At 36.5% G+C, this 24,106-nt stretch overlaps 1 protein-coding gene across 2 annotated transcripts; it reads left to right on the top strand.

Annotated features, from left to right (window-relative positions):
• The first annotated feature begins 2,203 nt into the window (after positions 1 to 2,203).
• Positions 2,204 to 23,351, top strand: LOC114260834 (B3 domain-containing protein Os07g0563300). Of its 2 annotated transcripts, none has more exons than XM_028201014.2 (13): positions 2,204 to 2,841; positions 8,920 to 9,001; positions 9,252 to 9,350; positions 15,425 to 15,755; positions 15,914 to 16,253; positions 16,565 to 16,661; positions 17,323 to 17,497; positions 17,968 to 18,047; positions 18,572 to 18,979; positions 19,585 to 19,634; positions 20,206 to 20,319; positions 21,727 to 21,797; positions 22,118 to 23,351. In XM_028201014.2, exons 1-13 carry the CDS (start codon positions 2,720 to 2,722, stop codon positions 22,888 to 22,890), a joined length of 2,742 nt encoding a protein of 913 aa, XP_028056815.2. In that variant the 5' UTR covers positions 2,204 to 2,719; the 3' UTR covers positions 22,891 to 23,351. The 2 variants fall into 2 exon arrangements, with proteins under 2 accessions (XP_028056815.2, XP_028056814.2); XM_028201013.2 differs by having other exon boundaries at positions 19,582 to 19,634.
• Positions 23,352 to 24,106: the final 755 nt, after the last annotated feature.

Here is a 24,106-nt window from a genome sequence, read left to right as displayed (position 1 = left end):
GAAGTATTTGTAAAAGCTAGTTTGGTGAAAAAAAAAATATAAAACTCATTAATTTTTTTTTTCGGGCAAAATAATTTGTTGACCATGCAAATGTTTTTTTGGGAATTCTTTTCATTGACCATGAAATGTTTTGCACAAAATGTTTTCCAAAATCAAATGGAGCATCAAATTTGGTTTGAGCTTAGCTTATTTGTGAAGTGAATAATCTTGAGCACAATTTTAGACTCATTTAGTAATTTAGCTGAACTCAATTTTATTCAAATTCGACTTGATAAGACTCGAGAACATAATGAAGATAAATTAGTATATTTTTTTTATAATACATCAAGTACTTTCCTTAATTGATTTTATTTATCTATTTATGTTTGTGTTTGTGTATATTTATATATTTGATTGATGAAATTTATCTTTAATATGAGTATTCTTTTATATTTTGCCCATTATTTTTTCATTATATTTAAATTAATTTGATTTAATCTTTTCTTTATGCTTGAGCACGATTTATTTATAAAATTTAGTTGGCTTGAGCCGAGCTTTAATTTGAATTTTTAAGGGGTCGTTTGGCAATGACTTTTTTCGTTGGCTTTTTGTTTTTTTGACTTTTTTAACCTGAGACTTTTTTGTTTGTTTGGTTTTCTTGTTTGGCTTTTTGGCTTTAGAATGACAAATATTTTTTTTGTCCTTTTGTGATTTTTAACTTTTTGGTTTTTTTTTTAATTTTTTTTTATCCTTTTATGATTTATTAGCCTCGAAGGAAAACCAAACCGGGGCTAAGTTCGATTTGAACTTGAACTCCTAACAAGCTAAACTCAAACACCTAAAAATTCAACTCAGCATGGCTTGTTTACAATCATACTTCTAAGAGAACAATGCGAGAGCTTCAAAATATACTTAGAAAAGTAGAGAGAGTGATGTAACAATTTATAGTGATTTTTTGACTAAAATACTTGCTCTCCAATTGAGGCTTTATTATATGCATTGCGAACCTTCTATCTTATGGAAAAAATACATGGTATATATATGTAGGTAAAAAGGAATTTTTATTTAAAAGATAAAAAAAAGAAATCAAAATTTTTGAAGAATTTTGTTTGCTTTTCAAAAATTGTTTTCTCATTTGTTTTTTGTTTTTTCATCTTTAGTATTTTTTTTCTTCATATTTTCTAATTTTCAAAAACTTGCACCATACACACAAGTAGGGCTCTGCAAAATACAATCAAATCCACTAAAATCGCATCGATCCACATCAATCTATATTGCTCTATCCGCTAATTGTGGTTTAAATTTTAAAATTATAATCCGCATTTGAAATTGTTCCGCTCTGCTATAAATAGTACATATATATTTTTTAACATATAGTGAAATATCAAATTAAAAATGAATGTGAAAGAGATTTAATATATGAAATTTATTACAAAATTGTAGTTATATATATGAAAAATATTATGTAAAATTAGTTTGTGTTACATATATGAAAAATATTATGCAAATTAGTGTTATATATTATGCAAAGACTTGAAAAATTGTTAAAATATTCTTTAATTTTCCAATCCGCCTAAAATCACTCAAACTGTAATTTGCCAATCCGTCAATCTGCTAATTTGCCATTCGATTTATAAATTTACTTTCAAACTGTCTGAATTGTATCGCATACGTCTCTACACACAAGAGACCTGCATCATTATAAATATGTAATTATTTTCTCACTATCCAATTGAAATATAATTTTTCCGAGGAGCTGGATCCCTTCCAATTTGTATTTTGGATTAGAAGATGTTGTTTAGGCCTATGTTGTTGATTCGAATTGTTTATTTTGTTGGGTTCTTCCTATATATCATCCATACATCCATACAAAAATATTAAATCGATTCGATAATCGTAACATATTCAATTTATCATATTTGTCACTAAAAAAAAATAAATAGTATATTTTTAAACATTTGTTTTTATTTTCTTGAAAACAAATAAATACGGTAAATTGAATAAGTTATAAATATCCGATCGGCCTAATTTTTTTTTTATAATGACATAAACAAAATATTCAACAAAATGAACAATTCGAATCATCAAACTAGATCCATAATATATTCCACGAATTTAAACAATTAATTTTGTATTTCCAAAAATACCCTTGCATCCATGCCCTTTCAATGCACCGGCAGCGGCAGTTGTATATACAAGTAAATTTTTTTTTCAGATAATGCTTAAAATTCATCCAATGACACGAGGACAAAGGTACGACGATATACAGATTAAAAGAAGAGAGAGAAGAGAAAGACGCCGAAACAAGAAATAAACGACGACGCTACATTACACGACTCGAGTCAACTCGACGTGTTTCCAAACCCGTATCTCTCTACGCACACAAATTTCTATATCTATACTCTCTCTCTCTCTTCTCTGCTATATTATTCTCTTTCTCTCTCTAAAACCCTCGCTCTCTCTCTCATGATTACTGATCGGAGCACAGCCATTGTCATTCTCTCTCTACTTTCTCTCACTAAAAGCGCAAGCCTAGGGTTTATGTTCGTCCATTTTTGTTTGTTCTGAGTTATCCTTGTCGTCTTCGTTTCTTGCTTCAATTCGAACTGTGCATAGATGTGAAATCGCTCTTTGTCTTATTCGCTAGCACTCTTTCTATTTGATTTCTCTCTCTTTTTTAGAGTTGGCTTAGGGTTTGATGTTGGGCTAGTTTTGTTGGTGCTGTGTGTTTGAAGCTTCGATGTCGTCGTCTTCGTCGATCAAGTTCTGCTTCAATTCGAACTGTAAAGATGTGTTGGAACGGTCCAGGAAAGGCTGGCGTCGTCGCACCGGCGAGTTCGCTGACCTCTGTGATCGATGCGCGTAAGCAATTTTCTCACTCACTTTTGGTTTACTCTTGTTGACTGATTCACTGGCTTTTGTTCTGTTTTATATCTTCTATCTTTCTTGTAATTACTTCTTATTTTTAGTAGTTGGAAATTTGTGGAATGCTTTTTTTGGTCTAGCAGAAAAAAGTCAAAACAATATGAAACAGAAAGGGAAAAAAGTGGGTCTTTTTAGGGCTTTTGTAGTGATTTTTCTTCATTTGTTTGAGTTGGGTAGTTGCTTTGTGGAGGTTTAATTAGGTGGTTATGGACTAATTTGTAGTGCAAGAAATAATGGCTCCTTGATATGCACGTTGTGCTGAATAGGAAAACTTCGTGGTTGGGTTTGTGCATTCTGTGGTGTTAAGTTTGGTTGATGAAATGGAAGTTATGAGATGAGTTTAATGGAATATTATTTTTCCCGCTGCAGTAATGGAGTTGGTAAATAATTGAAATTGATGGAAAACAAAGACACCCCCTAAAAGAGACACAGAGAATAATTGAAATTGATGGAAAACAAAGACACCCCCTAAAAGAGACACAGAGAAATAAGAGGTTTGAAGCTAATTGAATATTTTTTTTATAAATGCTCCACAGATTTTAACACAAATACATTAAGACAATGAGAACTATTTTTTCTTCATGAATTTCCACAGGAACTGTTATAGTGCTTGCATTGGACCATGGAAGTTATATTTTCATTTATTTATTTATTTATTTTTTGTTTCTCTCTTTTTTTATTAACTCAATATTGCTTGTGAGTTTTGTATGCATTGAATAGGTTTCTTACTTTGTTCAAAAAAAAAAAAAAAGAAAAAAAAGGCAGGCTTATTGCAAAATGTATAAACATTGCAACATTTATTGGGATTACTAAAATTTATATATTTTTAAGGAGTTAACAGCTGGGTTGCAGTTGAATTTAGTCTGGTAATCTAAGAATGGTTGTGTGGCTTAGGTTCATCCTCAATTTGTCACAATAAGGACTTGCCAAGACAGTAATTGTGATGGCAAGGGTAGTCTAAAAGTGTTGGCTACTTATCTGAATTAATTATGAAAATCCACAAAGTATAGGTGCTTAGGATGTGTCAGATATATATAGGATTATCAAAGAGGTTTATGTGTTATTTGGGCTAGAAAGTAACAAAAATTGCTTCAATTGTGGTTCAAAGCACCATAAAAGTGAAGAAATGTTGAAAACATATTTTTTTGGATCCTGTCATTTTTTTGAGAGCTTACAATTTAGGTGTTATGATGGCTTAGTTATGACATTTAAAGACTTAAATATATTATATATATATATATATATATGAGGAATGAGGAAAGATCTGAGAACACCCTACACTTGTGGAAAGAAAAGATTTAAAACTGTACTTTATGATTTGCAAGTTTCTATCCTCGCTTTCATTTTTCTTCAAAGTTCAAACAAGTTACATTAAAAAATATTTTGATTCCTCTACTTGTTACTTGACTCAGACTTGCAACAGTCAATGATTAGACATTTTTGTTTCCTCATGAAATCATGTTTCTATAATGCGGGTGAGTTTAAATCCAACCTATTTTTAGGAGGAAAAATTGTGTGGCTCTAGTTGGGTATGATTTTTCAATATGTTGTCTATTAGTAGATACATAATGCTATTGTTGGTTTCCAATGATTTTTGTTAAAAAAATTCTTGAGAATTTTCAAATATCAAGTTTTATCAAGTCTCTAATAAAATTTTCAATTTATTCATGCTAGATTTAAGTGTTGAGAACTAGGCCTATAGAAGAAGCTGTAGTAAACCTTAGCTCAAATCTTCATAGGATTTTTATGCGAAACCACTTGATGATATTAAGGAGTAATGACTTTACCATAATCCATCACTTCCGCATTGTATGTTTTATTTATTGGTGTGCTTATTGTCTTGAACGTGTTTCTTTGTGTATTTGGTTGCTTGGGACTTCTATGCAACATGACATGAACACGACAACTTGTTAATTTTCAAACATGCAGGACACGACATTATTTTATATATTTGTTATATTATATTTCACATATATGAATATGTCATTCAATTCAAAGATAATAAAAATGCAACATAACACTAAGGATTAGGGCTAGAATTTGGAGGATGGAGAGGGGTTAGGGTTAGGGATTTTGAAGAAGAAGACGGAAATAAGGTTATATTTGTCAAATTGTCATTTTATACTGTATTTTGACTTTGATTAAATTCCCCCCTCCCCACCCCACCCCACCCCACCCCCCAACCCATTTTTTTTGATAAATAAATTTTATTGAAGAAAAAGCATCAAGAAGATGCTAAAGAATAGAAAACTGAGGGACCCCAAAAAACGAGAATCAACTAACCAATCACATCATCAAGAAAAATCTAAAAAGGTGAACAAATCAGGATCTACACTCCTTGACACCTAGTTACATAGAACTTGTAAAAACCTATCTTCTAACCAGGATACTGAGCGAAAACTCTTTGGAAAACACGCCGATTTCACTCTAACCACAACAACCACATTAAACACAAAAGAGCTAAAGCCCAAGCTTGGCAATGCCTCTTACCAACTCGACCCCTACCCCAACTTCAAAGGACTACGATCACCCCTTTCTGCTGCACCCACACTACTCCAAAAGTAGAAAAAAAACAAGCATCCATAATCAGTGAGCTACCAGACACTGAATAAGTAAATGATCCATTGATTATGCATCAACACAACACATACAATACCTGTTAGCTGAACCAAATTATCAAACGTAAGGATCCGACCAAAAGCTGTTGTCGGCACAGAGAAAGCCGCATTTGAAAGAATATTTGTAACCCAAACCTAGCGCCAACGAAACTTCCCTACCTCACCTCTATACACAAAGCTCGATAGAAAGAAGATATTGAAAAAAAGCCTTTAGAACCCACCCACCCCCCAACCCACTCACCCAAAACCAAAGCATCCTCCCTCTTCCCTTGAACATGCACCCCATGAAGAAATCCCAATAAATCCAACAACTGGTTAAGCTCCTAATCCTAAACCTGGCGATGCAATTGAAGATCCCAAATCACCTTATTCCCAATCTACCCCTTCCCAAATAAGAAGCCACCATAGCATTCGAATCCACGGCAAGACAAACAATCAACAAGTACTGAAATTCTAAAGCCACCTCACCACACCATCGACTCCTCCAAAACATCACCCTATCTCCCGAGCCCACCCGAAAATGGATTTGCTCGTAAAACTCCCCTTTTCCAAGCCAGATACCCTTCCACAAACCACAACTATGAGACCCACCAACTCTCCCCGAACTCCACTTCCTTCTACCCATCCTATACTTCACGGCTACCACACGACGCCATAAATGATCTCTCTCCCAAGCAAACCGCCACAATCACTTCCCCAACAAGGCATAATTCACATACCGCAACCTCCCCACCCCCAAGCCTCCCACCTCCTTAGGACAACAAATCCCATCTTAACCAATAAAATGATACATAAACTCATCCTCACCACTATCTCTCAAAAAGTCCCTTTGTAACTTCACCAATCGACGAGTCATAGATACCAAAATAATATGCATCGACATGCAATAAGTTAGGATACTACACAACACACTCTGAATCAAATATTGTTGCTTCCACCCCGCCAAGACCCTCTCTAACACACCATTGCACACTGATAGTAGAGAGACAAAATGATAGTAGGGAGATAAAATGCAAAATGATCAAAACCACATAGGAAGGCTTTTGGCTATTTTTAAACATGAGGGGGTGAAGTGGTAGTATTCTTTATGTGGTCTTTGGCTCATGGAAGAATCAATGTTATTAAAGGCACGCCTTATACCCAAGGTTCATCTAGGCGATGTAAAACAAATCCCATAAAAGCGCATGAAGTATGCGCTTTAGGTTTAGGCTTTTTAAAATGTTTGTTCATTACAATAACATCCTTCAATTTCACTTAATCTCTCTTTTTTTCTTCTTCTTCTTCTTCTTCTTCTTTTTTTTTTTTTGGTTGTGTTTACATGTGACTACAAGGGATTAAACCCCTAAACATACATTATAACCCAACACTGTTGGATAGATCTTTCTTTTCAACTAGACTAACATTTGTCGTTATTCTTCTCCTTCTACTTTTTCTCTATGCTTATCTTGTTTGACATTTTAATTTTATTGTTATTTTTAAATGTTCATGCTTATGATTTATGAGTTGGATGTTTGTGTTTATGTGAATCTTGGATTGTTAGTCTATGATAAACTATTAGTGTTTATGTTTTAAAATATTTAATATTTCATTTCACTTATGTTGAATTATTTGCTTGTATTAAATTATCTATATTTTACCGTCAACAAGAGCCTTGCTTTGATGACTCGCACCTAGGCCCTACGAAATGTTGGCGCTTCAGTGCTTCTATTGCCTTTAATAAGATTGGGAAGAATCATGACTAACGATTTATTCCAAAAAAGAAGGCCTAATCGCTTTCTTTGTCCTCAATGGTGCATCATATGTAGGAGTGATGGATCATTGGATATTTGTTGTTGTCTCTTTCGATTGGTTGATGTCCAGTGGGTGGAACTAGGATCTTGTCTACTCATGATTTCAATGGATGTTTGGGGATTCAGCAGTTCGAATAGAGCAAAAGTGATGTGGCATTGTTTTGTCTTTTCAATTTTTTGGGTTATTTGGTTGGAAAGGAATGCAAGGACATTTGAGGACAAGTTTGCTAATTCAAAGTCTATGGGATATAGTTCGTCATTTGGCTTCATTTTGGGCTTTCATTTCAGCTCTGTTCCAAGGGATTCCACTTTTTCTAATTTTTAGAGATAGGAAAGCAATTTGTGATGGTTAAATAATTTTTGTAGGGGATATCTTGTCCTCCCTTTGTACCCTTTTTATTGTCCTCCCTTTGCACCCCTTTTATTGTCCTCCCTTTGCACCCCTTTTCTTTTTCTAATAAAATTTTCTTTGTTGCCGATCTCCCAAAAAAAAAAAAAAAAAAAAAGAGGTGCTTCAGAGCCATACCACAAGGGGGTAAATTGAATTTTGCCCAAAAAGTTATTGTGAAAAGTATGTGTACCAAATCTCTGACTTAGTTGATATTCTAAACTGTTTAGATGTACATTAATATAGTCATGGGTAGTTTTAATCCAGGAATTTGGTTTTCTTTCTTCATGGGATTTAGCCAGATTATATTATATTTTTCCTGGTGACCATATAAAATAGTTATATTGGTGAGCTATTACATCTGATGCAACTGTTGAAGTATTAGATTTAACAAAAATGGCAAATGCCAGGTTGTAGCACTATGTGTGTTGCATTTGTGACTATTTTTGCTTTTTAAAATGAGATCAACATATTTTCTTGTCAGCTAAACAAACAAGGGTACAATTCATACATATGCAAGGAACAAGTAAACCCAAACTCATAGAATTGGAGTTGAAGATGCTCTTCAGTCACCTTTTTCATGAGATCTTTTGTTCGTCCTCACCTTTGTTCTTTTGTTTGTGTTAGTGGTTTCACTTTTGGTTCTTTACCCTTTTATTTCTTATTTTTATTTTTTTTATGGGGTGGGGGGCAGTGTTTTATGTTGATGTTAGCTTCTATTTAGAATAATTAAACCATCTCTGGTTACCACAACATACTTCAAGTAACTCCACAACTACAAAACAAATGTTCAGTTTGTGATTTTCACATAAAATTGGAAATAAATGCATCATAAGAAGGCCAGTGCAAGCATTAGAAAATCACCTAAGGTTAGGGTGTGTTCTGAAAGCCTATAAATATGTAAGCTTGCACATGTGCTGATTACTTTCATATATGATTGATTTATTGCACTAGTTAAGAAATTGTTGTTTAAAACTCTTGACAAAATAACAAGTGAAAGAAGCATTGAAAAAGACGGCAGCTGAATTGATGTGGTTCGTGTTCCTGGATCTCATGTTGGGTTTTGGGTTCAACATGTTAAAGTCATTAAATTTTGGTCCTTGTGTTATATTAGCAGTTTGGTGATGTTTCAAAGATAACTTTTATTGTGTTTCAAATGTATCGACTTTTTTCTCTTTAGTTACTTTGAGATGTTGACTATAGCTTTTTATGACTCTAGTTCTGCTTATGAGGAGGGAAAATTCTGCGAGACTTTCCACTTGAATGCATCTGGTTGGAGGTGTTGTGAATCTTGCGGGAAGGTGAGTGAAAGATTTTATTTTCCAGGCTTGTTTGGGAGATTCATATGCTTTCTTCTGTAAGAAGAAGAAGAAAGAAAGAAAAAGGAAAAAAAGGAGCCTATTAATGTAATTATAAAATTAAAAAAAAATTCACAGCCTTTCTTATTTAGAGTTGACATGAGATTATATGAATTGCATCTTCCACATATTGTTTGCATTAAGCTTTTAGTAATTTATTGTCCATCTTATAACAATTAATTTCTCTTTGCAGCAAATACATTGTGGATGTATAGTGTCATTCCATATGTTTGTCCTGTTGGATGCTGGAGGAATTGAGTGCATAACTTGTGCAAGAAAAAGTTTCATTTTGGTAAGTTGTTTTACATTATTATTATTGAGTGCTGCTATTAGCACCTACCAAAATTCTTTGGACCTCAATCCTAAGGCCTAGTTTGGGAAGACTAAATAAGTGCACTTTTTGACTTTTTATGAAATATGAGTTGGGTTTGGGTTGGGTTTGAAATGATGTGTTAGAGAGGTGATGTGACTTAAATAAGATGATGTGACTTAAATAGGATAGTGACTTTTTGACTTTTTGTCTTTTTTCAATCTTCCCAAACTAGGCCTAAATTTTAATAATATTTTTTTGGACACTCCACTTATTACCAAATCTACCCATATTCATAATATTGTGTAGAGATTTATGTATTATTGATTGATATATTGATTGATATATAGATATGTTACAATGATTCCTATATATAGAAGAGTAGGTGGTAGGTGGAGTAGGTGAAGTGGAGGTGGTAGTGGTGTAGTGGGTTAGGTTTAGTGGAGTAGGTGAAGTGGAGGTGATAGTGGTGTAGTGGGTTAGGTTTAGTGGAGTAGGTGAGGTGGTAGTGGTGTAGTGGGTGGATTTTAACAGCCCCCCGCAAACTCAAGGGGGATAGGAACTAACCAACTTGAGTTTGGAGAGAGTAACAAAACAAGAAAATACATAAAAATAAAAGAGGATAGGAGACACTGTATGGTCGTGTCAGACCATTGGTGAAGACACTGGATGGTGGTGTCATAACTTTGTAGAGGACACTGTATGGGGGTGTCATAACGTTGTAGAGGACACTGGATGGCGGTGTCAGACCGATGTAGAAGACAGTTTATGGGGTCATGTCAGACCGTTGTAGCAGACAATGTTGTGACAGTTTACGGAGTCTTGCTGGACCCTTGTAGAAACTAACCGGAATCAATGTCGGGACAGTTTACAGAGTCTTGTCGGACCCATGAAGGAGCTAACCGGAATCAATGTCGGGACAGTTTACTGAGTCTTGTCGGACCCATGAAGGAGCTAACCGGAATCAATGTCGGGACAGTTTACAGAGTCTTGTCGGACCCTTGTAGAAACTAACCGGAATCAATGTCGGGACAGTTTACAGAGTCTTGTCGGACCCCTAAAAAGTCGCACCCTCAAAAGGTGTGCCCAATCTATCAAAAGGCGTGCCATCAAAAGGCGTGCCCAATCCATAAAAAGGCGTGCCATCAAAAGGCGAGCCCAAGTCATAAAAAGGTGTGCCGGACATGATGGCGAGGCACGTGGGCGCCTTGGCTTGCGCGCCCGTTTTGTCGTTTGGTGGCAAGAGGCGCGCGATGCGCGTGGCTGCCTCGGCTATTTAACCAAGACGGAGGCTGAGGCCGAGGCAAAAGGCTGAGACAAAAAAACTGCGAAAATCCTTTGAAAAAACTCTTCCGTTTCTGTGAGAGAGACTCTGTAACACTTGCCCAGAAAATGGCTTCGTCGTCCCGTGGGCTGCTCACTCTCTTTCCCGACCTCAACGAGTCAACAAGAGAGACAATTGGTGCGGTGGCACTGGAACCTCAACCAAGCGCCCCGGAGTTTACTCCGTTGAACTTTCCGATGCGGTCTGTGGAGCAAAGAATGGCAGTGCAGTCGGATGTGGAGGCCAATCAGTATACTTTGAAGTCATGTGTGGAAAGCATGACGGCGGTCACAAACTTGTCGCACCGGCTGCAGAGTAGGACAAATGAGGTGCAGCAGTTAAATTCCCAGCTGGCTCTGCTCCAACGCATGTATAAGGATGCGCGAGCAGAGATAAGTGTGCTAAAGGCAGAAAACAAGGAACTGAAGCGGAAGGCCACCGTGATGTTTCGATTTGGAGGTCCGCCATATGCTGCAGTGGAGGAGCAGGGAGTAGTGATCGTGCCCAGTGGAGTGGGAAACACGGAGGTAATACCGTCAAGGGCCGCCCAGGACGGAGGCAAGAAGAAGAGACCGGCGGCAGAGTAGAGAAGAAAAAGCTTGCCTGTAGAGGTGGTTGTTTTGGGTGTTTTGTTTTGGTTTTTTTTTTTTTTTTTTTTTTTTTTGTGTGTGTGTAAAATGCTGATCGGGGTTGATCCCCGGCATGAAGAAATGATAAGATTGTAAAATGTTGTTGTTGTTGTTGTTGTTGTTGTTTTTTTTTTTTTTTTTTTTTTTTTTTTTTTAAGAAAATGAAATAAAACAAGGGATAAAGTAAATAGATAAAAAATATTGGTAGATGGATTATATGAAAAACATCAATGTGGGAAATGAAATAAAATAAAATAAAGAGTTAAAAAAGCAGAGGTGGGGGAATCTGTGGGCTCGTATGTGGAGGTAAATAATAATAATAAAAAATATGTAGATATATAGATAGAAAATAAAAGAAAGTGGAAGAGAATGGAAACACGCTGAAAAAGGTGGAGCAAAATAAATATATATAGATATAGATATAGATAAAGTAAAAGAAAGCAATTTATATATAGGTATATGTGTACAGATTAAAATATAGAGAGAATATATGATGATGAGGTTTTGGATGGAAAAAAATGATAAAATATTTTAAGAGATAGTGGGTGGTGGAAAAGTATGGAAAGAGTTCTGTAATTGCATTGATCGAAAGATTCCACGACCCTTTAGCTGGTAAAGTCATGATTCTGCAGTGGTGCACGTGCCACCTCTGAGTTTGAATAGGAGCTTGGCTTTAGAGACTCCATACTCGAAGCGATACAAGGATCCATTAGCAAGGAAACAATCCAAGCAAGAGAGCACCACCCCACTGTTAGGATGTCGAAATCCACAGTTAGGAAAAATTTGGACAGGCTGATAATGGGTTCGAAGTTGAAGCAATGGGTTCAAGTCCATCGCTCGGCGTTGTACCAGTCTCTGCAAAGGAGAGATATTGAGCTTCGATCTTTGTGGGACTTCAAAAGAGAGAAAACTCCTTCGAGACCTTCGTCTGGAAATGGCGAAAACGAGTCGACTCGGACGAGTCCTTCATCCTCTCTGATCCATGTCAGCTCCAAGCTCTTCAACTGCTGTGAATGCTCCCATGGTCCCTGCTGAGGTTCTTTCTGAGTTGGCTCCTTATGTTCTGCTAGCAGAGAAGCTTGGTAGGCTTGCTGTACAGTTGGTGATGGGAGGGAAAGGAGTTAAATTCGTGAAGGTGGTTTATGGATCAGCTCGAGATCCTGATGACTTGGACACCAGGCTTCTTCATGCCATGATCACAAAAGGCATGAAGAAGAGTGAAGGTATGTGTAGAAAATTCTAGCGGACTAGGTTGAGGTCCGGCGGGCGGCCAAGGCGAGGTTGCCGCCCGCCGGTGAAACGAAAAATATTAAATTCTTAACCTTGCTCTGATACCATGTAGAGATTTGTGTATTATTGATTGATATATTGATTGATATATAGATATGTTACAATGATTCCTATATATAGAAGAGTAGGTGGTAGTAGGTGGTAGGTGGAGTAGGTGAAGTGGAGGTGGTAGTGGTGTAGTGGGTTAGGTTTAGTGGAGTAGGTGAAGTGGAGGTGATAGTGGTGTAGTGGGTTAGGTTTAGTGGAGTAGGTGAGGTGGTAGTGGTGTAGTGGGTGGATTTTAACATATTGTCACAATGAAATGCACACCTACCTAATTTTTCATCCCTCTCCTTCCCTGACTCACTCAATCTTCAGAGTTTGGAGCTTTGGTCTAGTATAGAATTCTTGGACCCCAACCCCCCATCACTCTCATCGCCGTCTCGGCCGTCAACAGAGCATTCCGACGACTCTCATCTTCTTTGAACGCTCTCCGTATCGCCGAATCAGTAACCTCTCTCATCCTCTCATCATCATCTTCTTCGTTACTTTTTGTATCTTCGTCATCACTGAGATCGATCGAAGATACTCCAATTTCTACGGGATTTGTATAACCGTTTGCAAGATGAGGAAAAACAGAATCATCGTCTGAATCGCTATCAGAATCATTGTCTGAATCGCTATTAGAATTCTGAATGTAACCCAAAACAATTTGTTCACAACTGTGTAGCTGAAAAAATGTATTTTGTTCATAACTATTTTGTCGAATAATAATGATCCTGTCAGCACTGTATGTCCAAACAAAATTTGTTCATCACTGTGTAACTTGAATCCATTCCAATTCACAACTTAAAATAATATGAATTAAATCCATTCAAAATACATAACTGAAATCCATTCAAATTCGCTCTTTTTCATTCTAAGTTAGTTTAACAAAGAAAATTACATAACTGACTATCTGCATTAATGTTCGGAACCTATGTATTGAACGAAAGGATTATGTTCAGTACTGTATTATCAAATATAATTCTAACAGTCAGCAAACCAGTATCGAACAGTTCGAACGAAACAAGAACGACCGAAAATGACCGAGAATGTTAATGCAAGACAGATAAACTTATAAGATGATGAAGTATACGTTATACTTAAAGTAAAACTTTCAAGTTCAATAGCGTTGATGATGGTAATGAAGATGACACATTCAAGATTTAAGATGATTATGAAAAATAATAGATTTATGGTTTATGTTAGTTGGTTATGAAAAGTAATAGGTTTAGGATTTACAAACGTAGAATACGTATAGTTAGAGTTGGAGGTGGGGTTGGGGTTGGTGTCCAATATTATAGAGTATTAGTTCTTATTGATAGGTGGGTGTTCCATTTAATAATGCCTTTTAATGTAAATTTACTTTAGGGTATAATTGTAATAAAAAAAAAATTATAAAATGGGAGGTCCACAGAATTTTGGCAGGTGCTAATAGCAACACTCTTATTATTAGGGTAAATTATAAATACATGAGGTTTACTTAAAATACAGATTGCCTTTGTGGTTCTAGAAATTACATCCCCTCTTTCAAGTTTCTAATTGCACAACAAATTACTCCCTTTATTAATAAATCACCAATTCAATTAACAATTTTTAATGATATCAGAAATATATTTCAGTTAACAATTCAGGTAATTTTATTCTTGTATAGGAGAATAGTCAGAAATTTCTTTTTTTTTTTTGTTAATTCTGTTATGTATTTGTAATTTCTAAAACCAGAGGGAGCAATTTGTATTTTAAGTAAATCTTAGGGGGTGTATTTGTATTTTACCCTTATTATTATTGTTATTATTATTATTATTATTATTTTTCTATGTAAAAATAATTTTGTTATAAGTAAAGTTTTATTAGAAACAAGAGCCAACGAAAGGGGTGCAATAGACAGGATATAAAATATGATCTCCTATATATATAGGAATGTACTAGTCCCCCAAAAAGTGAACAAAATCGTCTAAAGAACAGGGAAGAGCTCCTCTGTGCCAAAGAAAAAGAAAAAGAAAAGAGAGAGGAGATAATTACAAATACCATGCACAATCCCTTTCAAACAATGAATCGAAATCTCAACATTTTCAAAAGATTTCCTATACCTTTCACTCCACATGCACCACATAAGGCAAAAAGAACAACCTCCCCTGCCTCTCTAAACCTTCCCCTCAGACAAACTCTGTTTCAAGTCGTAGATAGGTGTATGACATAACAAGGCATCACTCCCTCCACACCAAAGACTGAGAACATCTTATTCCACACACCTCCCTTGCAACTAGACCACATAAGAGGAGATTATTCACCCTCTCCCTGTGTGGTTTGCACATGCAACTTAATCCAACAACCAGCTTCCAATAAAAGGAAGCCAATAAGAACAAGTCAGTCGTGGTCCCATTCCAGTGTAGAACAGCCTTCCTTCCTGCCTGGGCTTGCTCCATGTGCATCTTGAGTAAACACCAAAGCACCATATCCATACAGTATTTGCAATTCTTCTAGTAGAACCCAAGTGCTTGGGGCTGATATCTTAATTTAATTGTGTTGTTTTCTTCCATTTCTTAATTCTTTGCCACATGTGAATTTCATGAACTAATTTTTTTTTTGGTAGGTGTGAATTTCATAAACTATTCTTTTATTTCTTAGGGACTATCTAGGTATTAGACCTTATTCATGGGCAGATAGCCACCATTTTTTTTTCTTGTCTCTCTCTGTATATTGGCCTGTTTCAATTGTTTTACATAGTATATATACTCATCTGCCTGCATAAACGATCATGTTACAGTATAATATCTTATTGCATGTTTCAGACACCAAATCCAGCCTGGCCGCCACCTTCGCTCTTCCTTCCTGTACTGCCTGAAAGGATAAAAGACTTCTCTACCAAAAATTGGTGCCAGATAGCAGGATCAGGTCCAGTACCATGGCGACAAGCACCCAGTTTGTTCACTTCTTCAGCTGCTCAGTCTGACTTCCAACCAAGGATGCCTTTTGATGTTGACATACCAAGTGGCATCGATAGACTTATTGGAAGTGAGCGACTATCTGCCTCTTCTTTGGAAAAGAAGAAAGTAGAGGATTCATCTGAAAGATTAATGAATGGTAGCCTGAAGCTTGGTGCATCTGAAATACTTGAGAATGGTAATGCATGTATTGATCTTTTCCTACATATATGTATGATCTAACAAATAAAGAAAGTGTATTACTTTCTATGTCCCTGCTACATGCAGGCAAATATGTTTCAATATACACACATACAGTGAGTAGTTTGTTATCCTGATGTGGGCATTTTGTTGCAGGAATTAACAGTGGGGAGCAAGCTAGTCCAAGCATAAATGTTCCTCAGAAATCATCCTTCTTAAAAATTGACACATCTACATCACACTTTGGCTTGGGTGTATCTTCTTCATCACTAAATGAATCGAATGATCAAACAAAGGTTTCTGGTTGTCATGCACCACGTCCAACCCCTCCACCTCTAATTGGGAAGCAGTTCTGTGGGCATAATGGAGTTGACTCATCTGGTGAAACTCAGATACGCAATGGAAGGCCTCGAAGCGATGCAAGGTCACGAAATCAGTTACTTCCTCGGTACTGGCCCAGGATAACTGATCAAGAGCTACAGCAAATCTCTGGAAAGTATCCTATTGTTCTATGTGGTGGTGTTCTTGAGTTTTTATTGTATGTTTACCAAATGTTATTGGTATTTGGTATGTAAGTATACAGCAGTAGAAGCCAGTTCTTCTGAATTCAGATTTCTGCATGCTCTTTGTTTTGATTTTTGCAAAAGATGTTAATTATTTTCAAAATTGGTGGAAGGGCTAGTTATGCATAATTATATAGATTATATATTTTTAATTTCAATTAAGAAATTCAGTTTTTTATTAACCTAAATATTCCGATTCAGGATTGAGCAGTTTAGTGCCTTGTAAACCTTAACCACATGTAAGTTCAAACTCTGTAATTACTCCTTTATTTGAGAAGATGTTAAGCGCCAGTGATGCAGGGAGGATAGGGCGCTTAGTGCTTCCAAAAAAATGCGCAGAGGTGAGTCTTTGTACATAATTTCCCAGCTTGATTTTTCAATTTGTTCAGCATTTCAGTTAGGCAAGTTCTGTGTTAGGAAATTAACAATATTCTGCTTTATATATACGTATACATAATCATTAAAAAATTGGCGAATACCTGATTTAAAATAATCCAGCGTCCAAAAAATTTTGATTTTTGGATTTTTTAAAGGAAAATATTGAAAACATTGCCTATCAAATTACATATATATGTACATGAATAATGGGTAAACCAAATTTATTTGAAAAACATAAAGTTGATTTCAGTGGTAATTTATTGATGCTGACTTTGTTATAACAAAAGTAGTTGAAAACTGTTTTACCAGTAGATATAAATTTGATGGAAAATTTTATTGCCTTATAGCTTGATAACAATTGTGATAATGTTAAGGGTATTTCTAAAGCTGACTTCCTGGAATAATTCATGTGGTAGTGCTTCAAGTATTTGTTTGCCTCTGGTGAAGGTAGCGTTCTATAATGTACATTAGTTCAGTCTCTGACATTTAACCATCCTAATGTGTGCTTTATTTTGTCACGATACATTGAAAGTGATTTCTTCTTGAAATTTTCATGTAATTTTAAATTTCTTGTGCTTTTAAGCAATCCTGACATAGTTGTCATGTATTCTTATTGTGAGACAGGCCTACTTTCCACCAATTTCGCAGCCTGAAGGTTTACCTCTCAAAGTTCAAGATTTAAAAGGGAAGGAATGGATATTTCAATTCCGATTCTGGCCCAATAATAACAGCAGAATGTATGTTTTAGAGGGGGTCACTCCTTGTATACAGTCAATGCAACTGCAAGCTGGTGACACAGGTAACTTTCCAACATTGCTGGAAAAACAATCCTTTGGGAGGTTCTACCCTTTCGCTTTAGTTGAATGGTTTCCTTCCGTGTTGTTTGGGGTGATGCTCTTAGGTTGAGAGATGGAAGCTTTAACATATTTATTATCTGTTCACCTGGGATCTCGCTTACTGTTGCTCTTTTTCCATTGCCTGCTGCTTCATATTTGGAGTACTTTTTTGCATGGTTTTGGTGTTGCTTGGGTTTCTTTCATATTTTATGGGTTATCACTATTCACCCAATCATTTGAATTGCAGAAACCTATCTTGCATGTTTTAGTGCCATAACATAAAAGTCATGCTTGTGCGTTTTGGTTGCCTTCCAATTACTGTTTATCCACTTCCTTTTTTCCTTCCCACTTATAAGTTACCCTCAGAAGTATTTGGTTGAAATTATTGTGAGTTCTCTTGTTTCTGGGCTGAGGTTTGATTTTATGTCCTCAGTAACATTTAGTCGGATAGAGCCAGAGGGGAAGTTGGTCATGGGATTCAGAAAGGCCTCAATTACTCCATCATCAAATCAGGTTTGTCTTTTACAATCAAGCTTTTTTTTTTTTTGGCTGGATAAACCCATCAAAGGTGGACCAAAAATTAGTAGTTGCTGGATAATCCCATCTTTTTTGGCATAAAGATTGCATATCTTTACGCCAATATTACCCAGCAATAAAGATTGCCTCAATTGCTCAATTTTTTCCTTTACACCAATATTGCTTAATTGTAGTCAGCCTGAAAGTGCTGTACTCAAAATATGTGATGCTTGTTTATATTTGAGATCATCTTAAATTCGTGGCTGCATTTGAACCGTTACATCTTGTTAATGGCAATTAGCAACCTGACAATAAGATTGCAGATGTATGAAAATGTGGATTACTTGTGCTTCAATCTATAATATATTATGTTTTTAAAGTACCTAATTCCAAAGCCCTAATTAGAGCATGTTGCAATTCGGTAGCCTTTGCGTTTTATTTTCTGCAATTTCTGGAGTCTTTCAGAATATGCAGGTTTAAATGCCGTAGTAACTATATGTTTTGTTGCTCTCTAACTGCAGGGCAATGAAACTGCCAATGCTAGTAATGGGATTTCTACAAATGGAGATGTTAGTGCGAAAAAAATTAAAGCTGGTGAAGTCCTTTCAACTCATCAATTAAAAGGAAATTTGGTATCACCTGGCTTTTCGTCAATTGACCAGGCTAATTCAGCTGATCAAGCAAGTCCATTGTCTAAAGATGATAAATCTGGGTACAAAGCTAAGGAAGTGCTTGGAGCTAAATCTTCTTTCCGCAATAAGAGGAAGAACAGCATATTGGGTTCAAAGAGTAAACGACTAAGAATTGAAAAGGAGGACCTAATAGAGCTGAAACTGACATGGCAACAAGCTCAGGGACTGTTACGACCACCGCTGAACAGTGTCCCAAGTGTTGTGGTAATTGAAGGCTTTGAGGTTGAAGAGTATGAGGTACTAAACTTCATCTCAGTTAATTCTCGACTTGAATTGGTGACCAATATTGTCTGTACAGTGATTAATAACAATTTCCGACTTTTGGCTACCATTGAGAATGTAGAATGTTATCTGTAATATTTTAGTTGGTAATTTCCTATCATCATTTCTAAATTTGAGTATTTATCCGCAAAATAAGTTCATCACAAAATTCTGATTCAAGTTCTCAAAGGGAGCATGCCATAGATTTTTCTTATATTTGGTGATGTGGGGAGTAGAGGCATGTGCTGCGGAAAATGCTGATTATGGGGAGAAAAAGCAGACCAAATGTAAAAGAGAAAAATGAATTAGGATAAGATTAACAAGATCTACAGAACTTGCTGAGACTTTGATGTTTGTACTTATTTCAATGTGGAAGTTGCCTCAAAATTATAAATCCTTGGATCCTAAAATTCACATGAGATAGGCCAGTCCTTGACTTCATGTATTGGTTTTTTTTCAAATTATGGTTCACTAGTTTTGTGCTTTACATTTAATTTTCGGATGAATATTCTTGGTGGGTTTGTTTGTATACTGATATTAATTAAAGCCAACAGACTTTCTGACTTGATTCACTTTAGCAGGATGCACCAATTATTGGGAGGCCTACAATTTTTGCAACAGATCCTATGGGGTAATCACTTGAATGCTTAGGCTTGTATTTGAATACAAGTTTCAGTTTGATATTAGTTTTGTATACTATCTTTGGATGGTGTACCCTCACTTTTGATTTTTTCAAGTGCTGGGATGTATCCTGAATTTCATATACTAAGGCCTCGTTTGGCAAGAGGCTATTTTAGCTAATTAGCCAAAAAGTTACTAAATTAGCCAAAAAGCCAACAACCCATACCAAAAAGTCAAAGATTCTCTTTTCTCTTTACTTTTTGCACATCTTTTCGTAATTAGCCAAAAAGTCATCCCAAACATACAAGTTTTTTTTACCTACCTTTTTAGCCAAATAGCCAAAAAGTTACTAAATTAGCCTGTTCCCAAACGAGGCCTAAATGTTGCATCCAGCATCTGCAATGTTAATCTTATCCATATTTGGTCTCCATTTTGGGAATGTAACAGAGTTATTTTGTCTTGAAACTGAGTTTCATTTATTTCTCGTAATATTATACCACATCTCAATTTCTTGCTGCAATGTTTTCAATTTTATCACTTTGTGCCTAGTGAATGACAATGCTGCTTTGCAAATATGTCAGAGAAAATATCCAGTGGGCTCAATGTGAAGACTGTTTTAAGTGGCGCAAAATTCCCGCTGATGCTTTTCTTCCTGCAAGATGGACCTGTTCCGAAAACTCATGGGATCCCGAAAGGTAAGATAGGCATCCAATTCTGTTTATGAAACCTGGACTTTGTGTTCCTACATACAATGTTTCTTTGTTTTGAAATATGTTGTTGATTGCCGCTGTCAAAGCATGCATTGCTATATATTCCTCATCTTGTTGAGGGATGCAAATGTGTATACAAGGCATATTTTTTTTCTCAGATTGTATTCCGATGTGTAAGTGGCGATACGATACGTAATGGCCAATACTTAAAATCCGTTTGAGTGATGCATGGATTACTTTAAATGTCCCAGCACTTTTGGATTTGGAAAATAGTTGAACTTGAGCACTTCAGACATGTTTTTTCATACTCCTGTAGGTGTAGTGCTATGAGTATTGCTTTTCTTTTTCCCCTGGAAATGGTCAACATCAATGACTATCCACTCGTTTCATATTCCTTATTTTGCCTATTATACTTTCCAAGAGATGTTTCTGAAACCTCAAGCGATTTGGTGTCTGGATTCTGGCTCCCTTAAAACAATGTGAAGTGCCTCAATTACTGCGGGTACACTCTGATTTTTGGTTTATTTGTTTTTCTGAACTTAAGTTTTTATTACTTAATTGAGCCTTTCCAACAATCTGAGGTTGAATACACTTCTTTCCCTGTCTTTTGGTCATTCAACTCTATTCCGCCTATTTTCTAGTTAGCTTGATCAGCCGATTTATGTCCTCCATGATTCTTCCAAGTTCTATCACTATTTTAATCCTTTGGCCTGCACTTTTTTGAGTACCTGACTTTCATTATGATAAAGCATTTTTTTTCATTTTTCTCCATAACGTGATCTCTGTGTTATTGGTATGGATAGATCAGAAAATCTGAAAGCACCTACCTCCCTGTTAAGCTAACATCATCAGCATGTAAATTGGGAAGGTCTAGTACCATTATTGTCATGGGTTTCTTTCTCTCTGTCTCTCTCTCGGACACAAACATGCACAGTGACTCCTTCCCCCAGCTCCATGCTGTGAGTGGTACCTTAGTTGGGAAATGCTCTCTAGTTTTTTTCCCTTCCCTTTCTTTTTTACTTCCATTGTTAAGCAAAAATCAGAGTTATGCGACACTTTTTTATATTTGGAAGTTCTTAAAGTGTTGCTAAATGGAACCTTAGCTGTTTCTGTAACAATTACTCTCAATTGGACTGATGTATGTAGATCAGAGAAAACCTGGAAGTACCTATCTCACTGTCATAACTGTGAACTTAAGATTGTCCACTTTCAATTATCTCTCTCTCTCTCTCTCTCTCTCTCTTATGTGCACTTGTTTGCTATTTTCCCTCCATCTGGAGTACATGACCCATGCATAGGTGCTGGAAGTTGCGTTATTACACTATTGGAATCCATGGGAGTTGTAGCATTTAGGAAATGTGTTAATATTTTTGTATCCTTTTTTGCTACCAGATCTTTGTGTTCAGTGGCTCAAGAATTGACAGCAGAACAACTTGAAGATCTGATACCTTCCAGTAATCGAGGTATGAATTGCTCAAACCATTTCTTGTGTTGCTTTTTTCCTTGTTATCCAGATTTCACCATCTTAACCCCCCCCCCCCCCCCCCCCCCCGCCCCCCCCCCCCCTCTCTCCCTCTTTCCCAAAAAAAAAAAACATTCCAGATTTCACTGGATGTAAATATAATCCTCAAAGAGCCTGAGAACGCTCACAGATGGTTGCACTTAATAGGATAGCACATCTCGGTTATATAATTTCAAGTTGATCACTATTTTAAATACTATGTTAATCTAAGCATAACGATTGTGCATGGTTTTGTGGAATTCGCAATTGGTTATTGCGCAGCTGCTTCTAAGAAAATGAAGGTCGCTAAACAGGACCCAGATTCAGTGGAAGCATTAGAGGGGCTTGACGCACTTGCCAACCTAGCCATCCAGGAAGAGGGTGAGGCCCTCCCAGCATCATCATCACAGGCAACAACGAAGCACCCGCGCCATAGACCCGGCTGTACATGCATTGTTTGCATTCAACCCCCAAGTGGAAAGGGCCCTAAGCACAAGCAAACATGCACGTGTAATGTCTGCTTAACGGTGAAGCGCCGTTTCCGGACCCTGATGATGCGGCGTGAGCAGAAACAATCTGAGAAAGATGCAGAAACTGCCCGTCAAAAGTCGCAACAGCACCCACTTTTACCCGAGACACTGCTCGATGACAACAATGGAGGAAGCATTAGTCCAAAACAGAAAATCCCAAGCAGTGAGGATCCGGATGATGATCTGAGCAGGATGAGACCATCCCTTCCAACGTTCAAAGGCCAGATTGACCTGAACATCCAGCCAGAGAGAGATGAGGAGCTGTCACCTGGTTCGGATTCTGGCAGCATGATGAGATTGGTCCAAGATGCCACGGAGAGGTATCTAAGGCAGCAGAGACTAACAAACCCTAACAGAAATTCATCGGGCAATCAGCTGCAGTTGGGTGGAATTGGAATAGGGGGGAACTTAAGAAACAATGTTAGTGTTGCCATTGGTAGTAGCAGTCACCAGGAAGCTGAAGCCGAATGTTCTGTACCTTCGAACTCAAATGCACTGGGATCCACATCAGCCGCAGAGAGATAAAAAAGAGGGGGGAGATAGCTTTTTGTTGTACATTAATCTGCAGTGGCATCGTGCATATGTAGATCTGTACATAAAGAAGAGAAGAGAGGTAGGTGCCGATAATTTTGCTGCTTAAATATGCTTTTATATATTGTGATCCTCTCTACATTGATAGAACTGGGACAATGGAGTGTGAAAAGCAAGGAAAAGCTGGGAATTGTGACTTTGATGAGTGGGTAGTGTGGGTTGAAGCCTATTTATTTTGAATCTGCGTTTTTGGAGCTCACCTTCCTGCCCTAGTGAGGGTAAGTATTAAATATGTAATTAAGTTAAGCTATGTATGCTTTTTAATTTTTTTTTTTTTTTGTTTGGCTGAAAAGAATTTGCTTGCTGGTAATTCTGTAACCCCATGTCTTTCTTTCTTGCAGTTCCTTTCTCTTCACAGCTTTGCTTGCTTGCAATGATATCTAGTTGAAATTGTGATTTTTTCTTCCAGATTGGTTATTATTAGGGCTGCAAACGAATCGAGCCGAGCCGAGCTTTGTTGAGCTCGAGCTCGACTCGTTTACTTATCGAGCTCGTTTATTGAGCTCGAGCTCGGCTCGATAAGGAACTGGACTCGAGTTCGGCTCGGCTCGATTTTTTTTTTAATATTATTTATATTATTTAAATATAAATATTTAAATAAAAAATATTACTTATATTATTTAATATATAAAAAATGTATTTATATTATTATTTATATATATATTATTTAATATATAAATAATGTATTTATTATATAATTTAAATAAATATAAACGAGTCGAGCTTAACGAGCCGAGCTTATGCGAGCTCGAGCTCGGCTCATTTACTAAACGAGCCTAATATTCGAGCTCGAGCTCGGTTCGTTTACTAAGCGAGCCGAGCCGAGCTTGTTCATGAACAGTTCGGTTCATTTGCAGCCATAGTTATTATTATGATTTCTTTGTCTCGGGTGATTGACCTTGGACCAGATCTAATATGCCGAGTAGATTCAAAATGGAGTTGGAATGGTCAATCTAAACATTGTTGTTATGGAGCTAGGGTGGTAAATGAATTTAGTCAAGTTTAGTAGTAAGTTGTTTTAAGTTTGGCTTGATAACTAAAGTCTGTTTGAGTTTGACCTTGTTTATATTTTTGAATCGATTTTAAATGAGTTTTAGAAGAGTTGAATTCGAGTAAACTTGAATTTTTAGCTTATAAATTTATTGAAACT

This window comes from Camellia sinensis, chromosome 9 (assembly GCF_055761805.1).
Source record: "Camellia sinensis isolate YWXY chromosome 9, ASM5576180v1, whole genome shotgun sequence".
NCBI lineage: Eukaryota > Viridiplantae > Streptophyta > Magnoliopsida > Ericales > Theaceae > Camellia > Camellia sinensis.
The sequence above is the reverse complement of the archived record's forward strand: the minus strand, read 5'-3'. Positions and strand labels throughout refer to the sequence as shown.

Bases quoted from the DNA above. Each gene is read 5' to 3' on its own strand.
- LOC114260834 (XM_028201013.2), top strand. From the start codon at position 2,720: ATGTCGTCGTCTTCGTCGATCAAGTTCTGCTTCAATTCGAACTGTAAA. The intron at 9,351-15,424 runs GTAAGTTGTTTT...TGCATGTTTCAG, and splicing joins CAAGAAAAAGTTTCATTTTG to ACACCAAATCCAGCCTGGCC. The intron at 18,980-19,581 runs GTACTAAACTTC...GATTCACTTTAG, and splicing joins TTGAGGTTGAAGAGTATGAG to CAGGATGCACCAATTATTGG.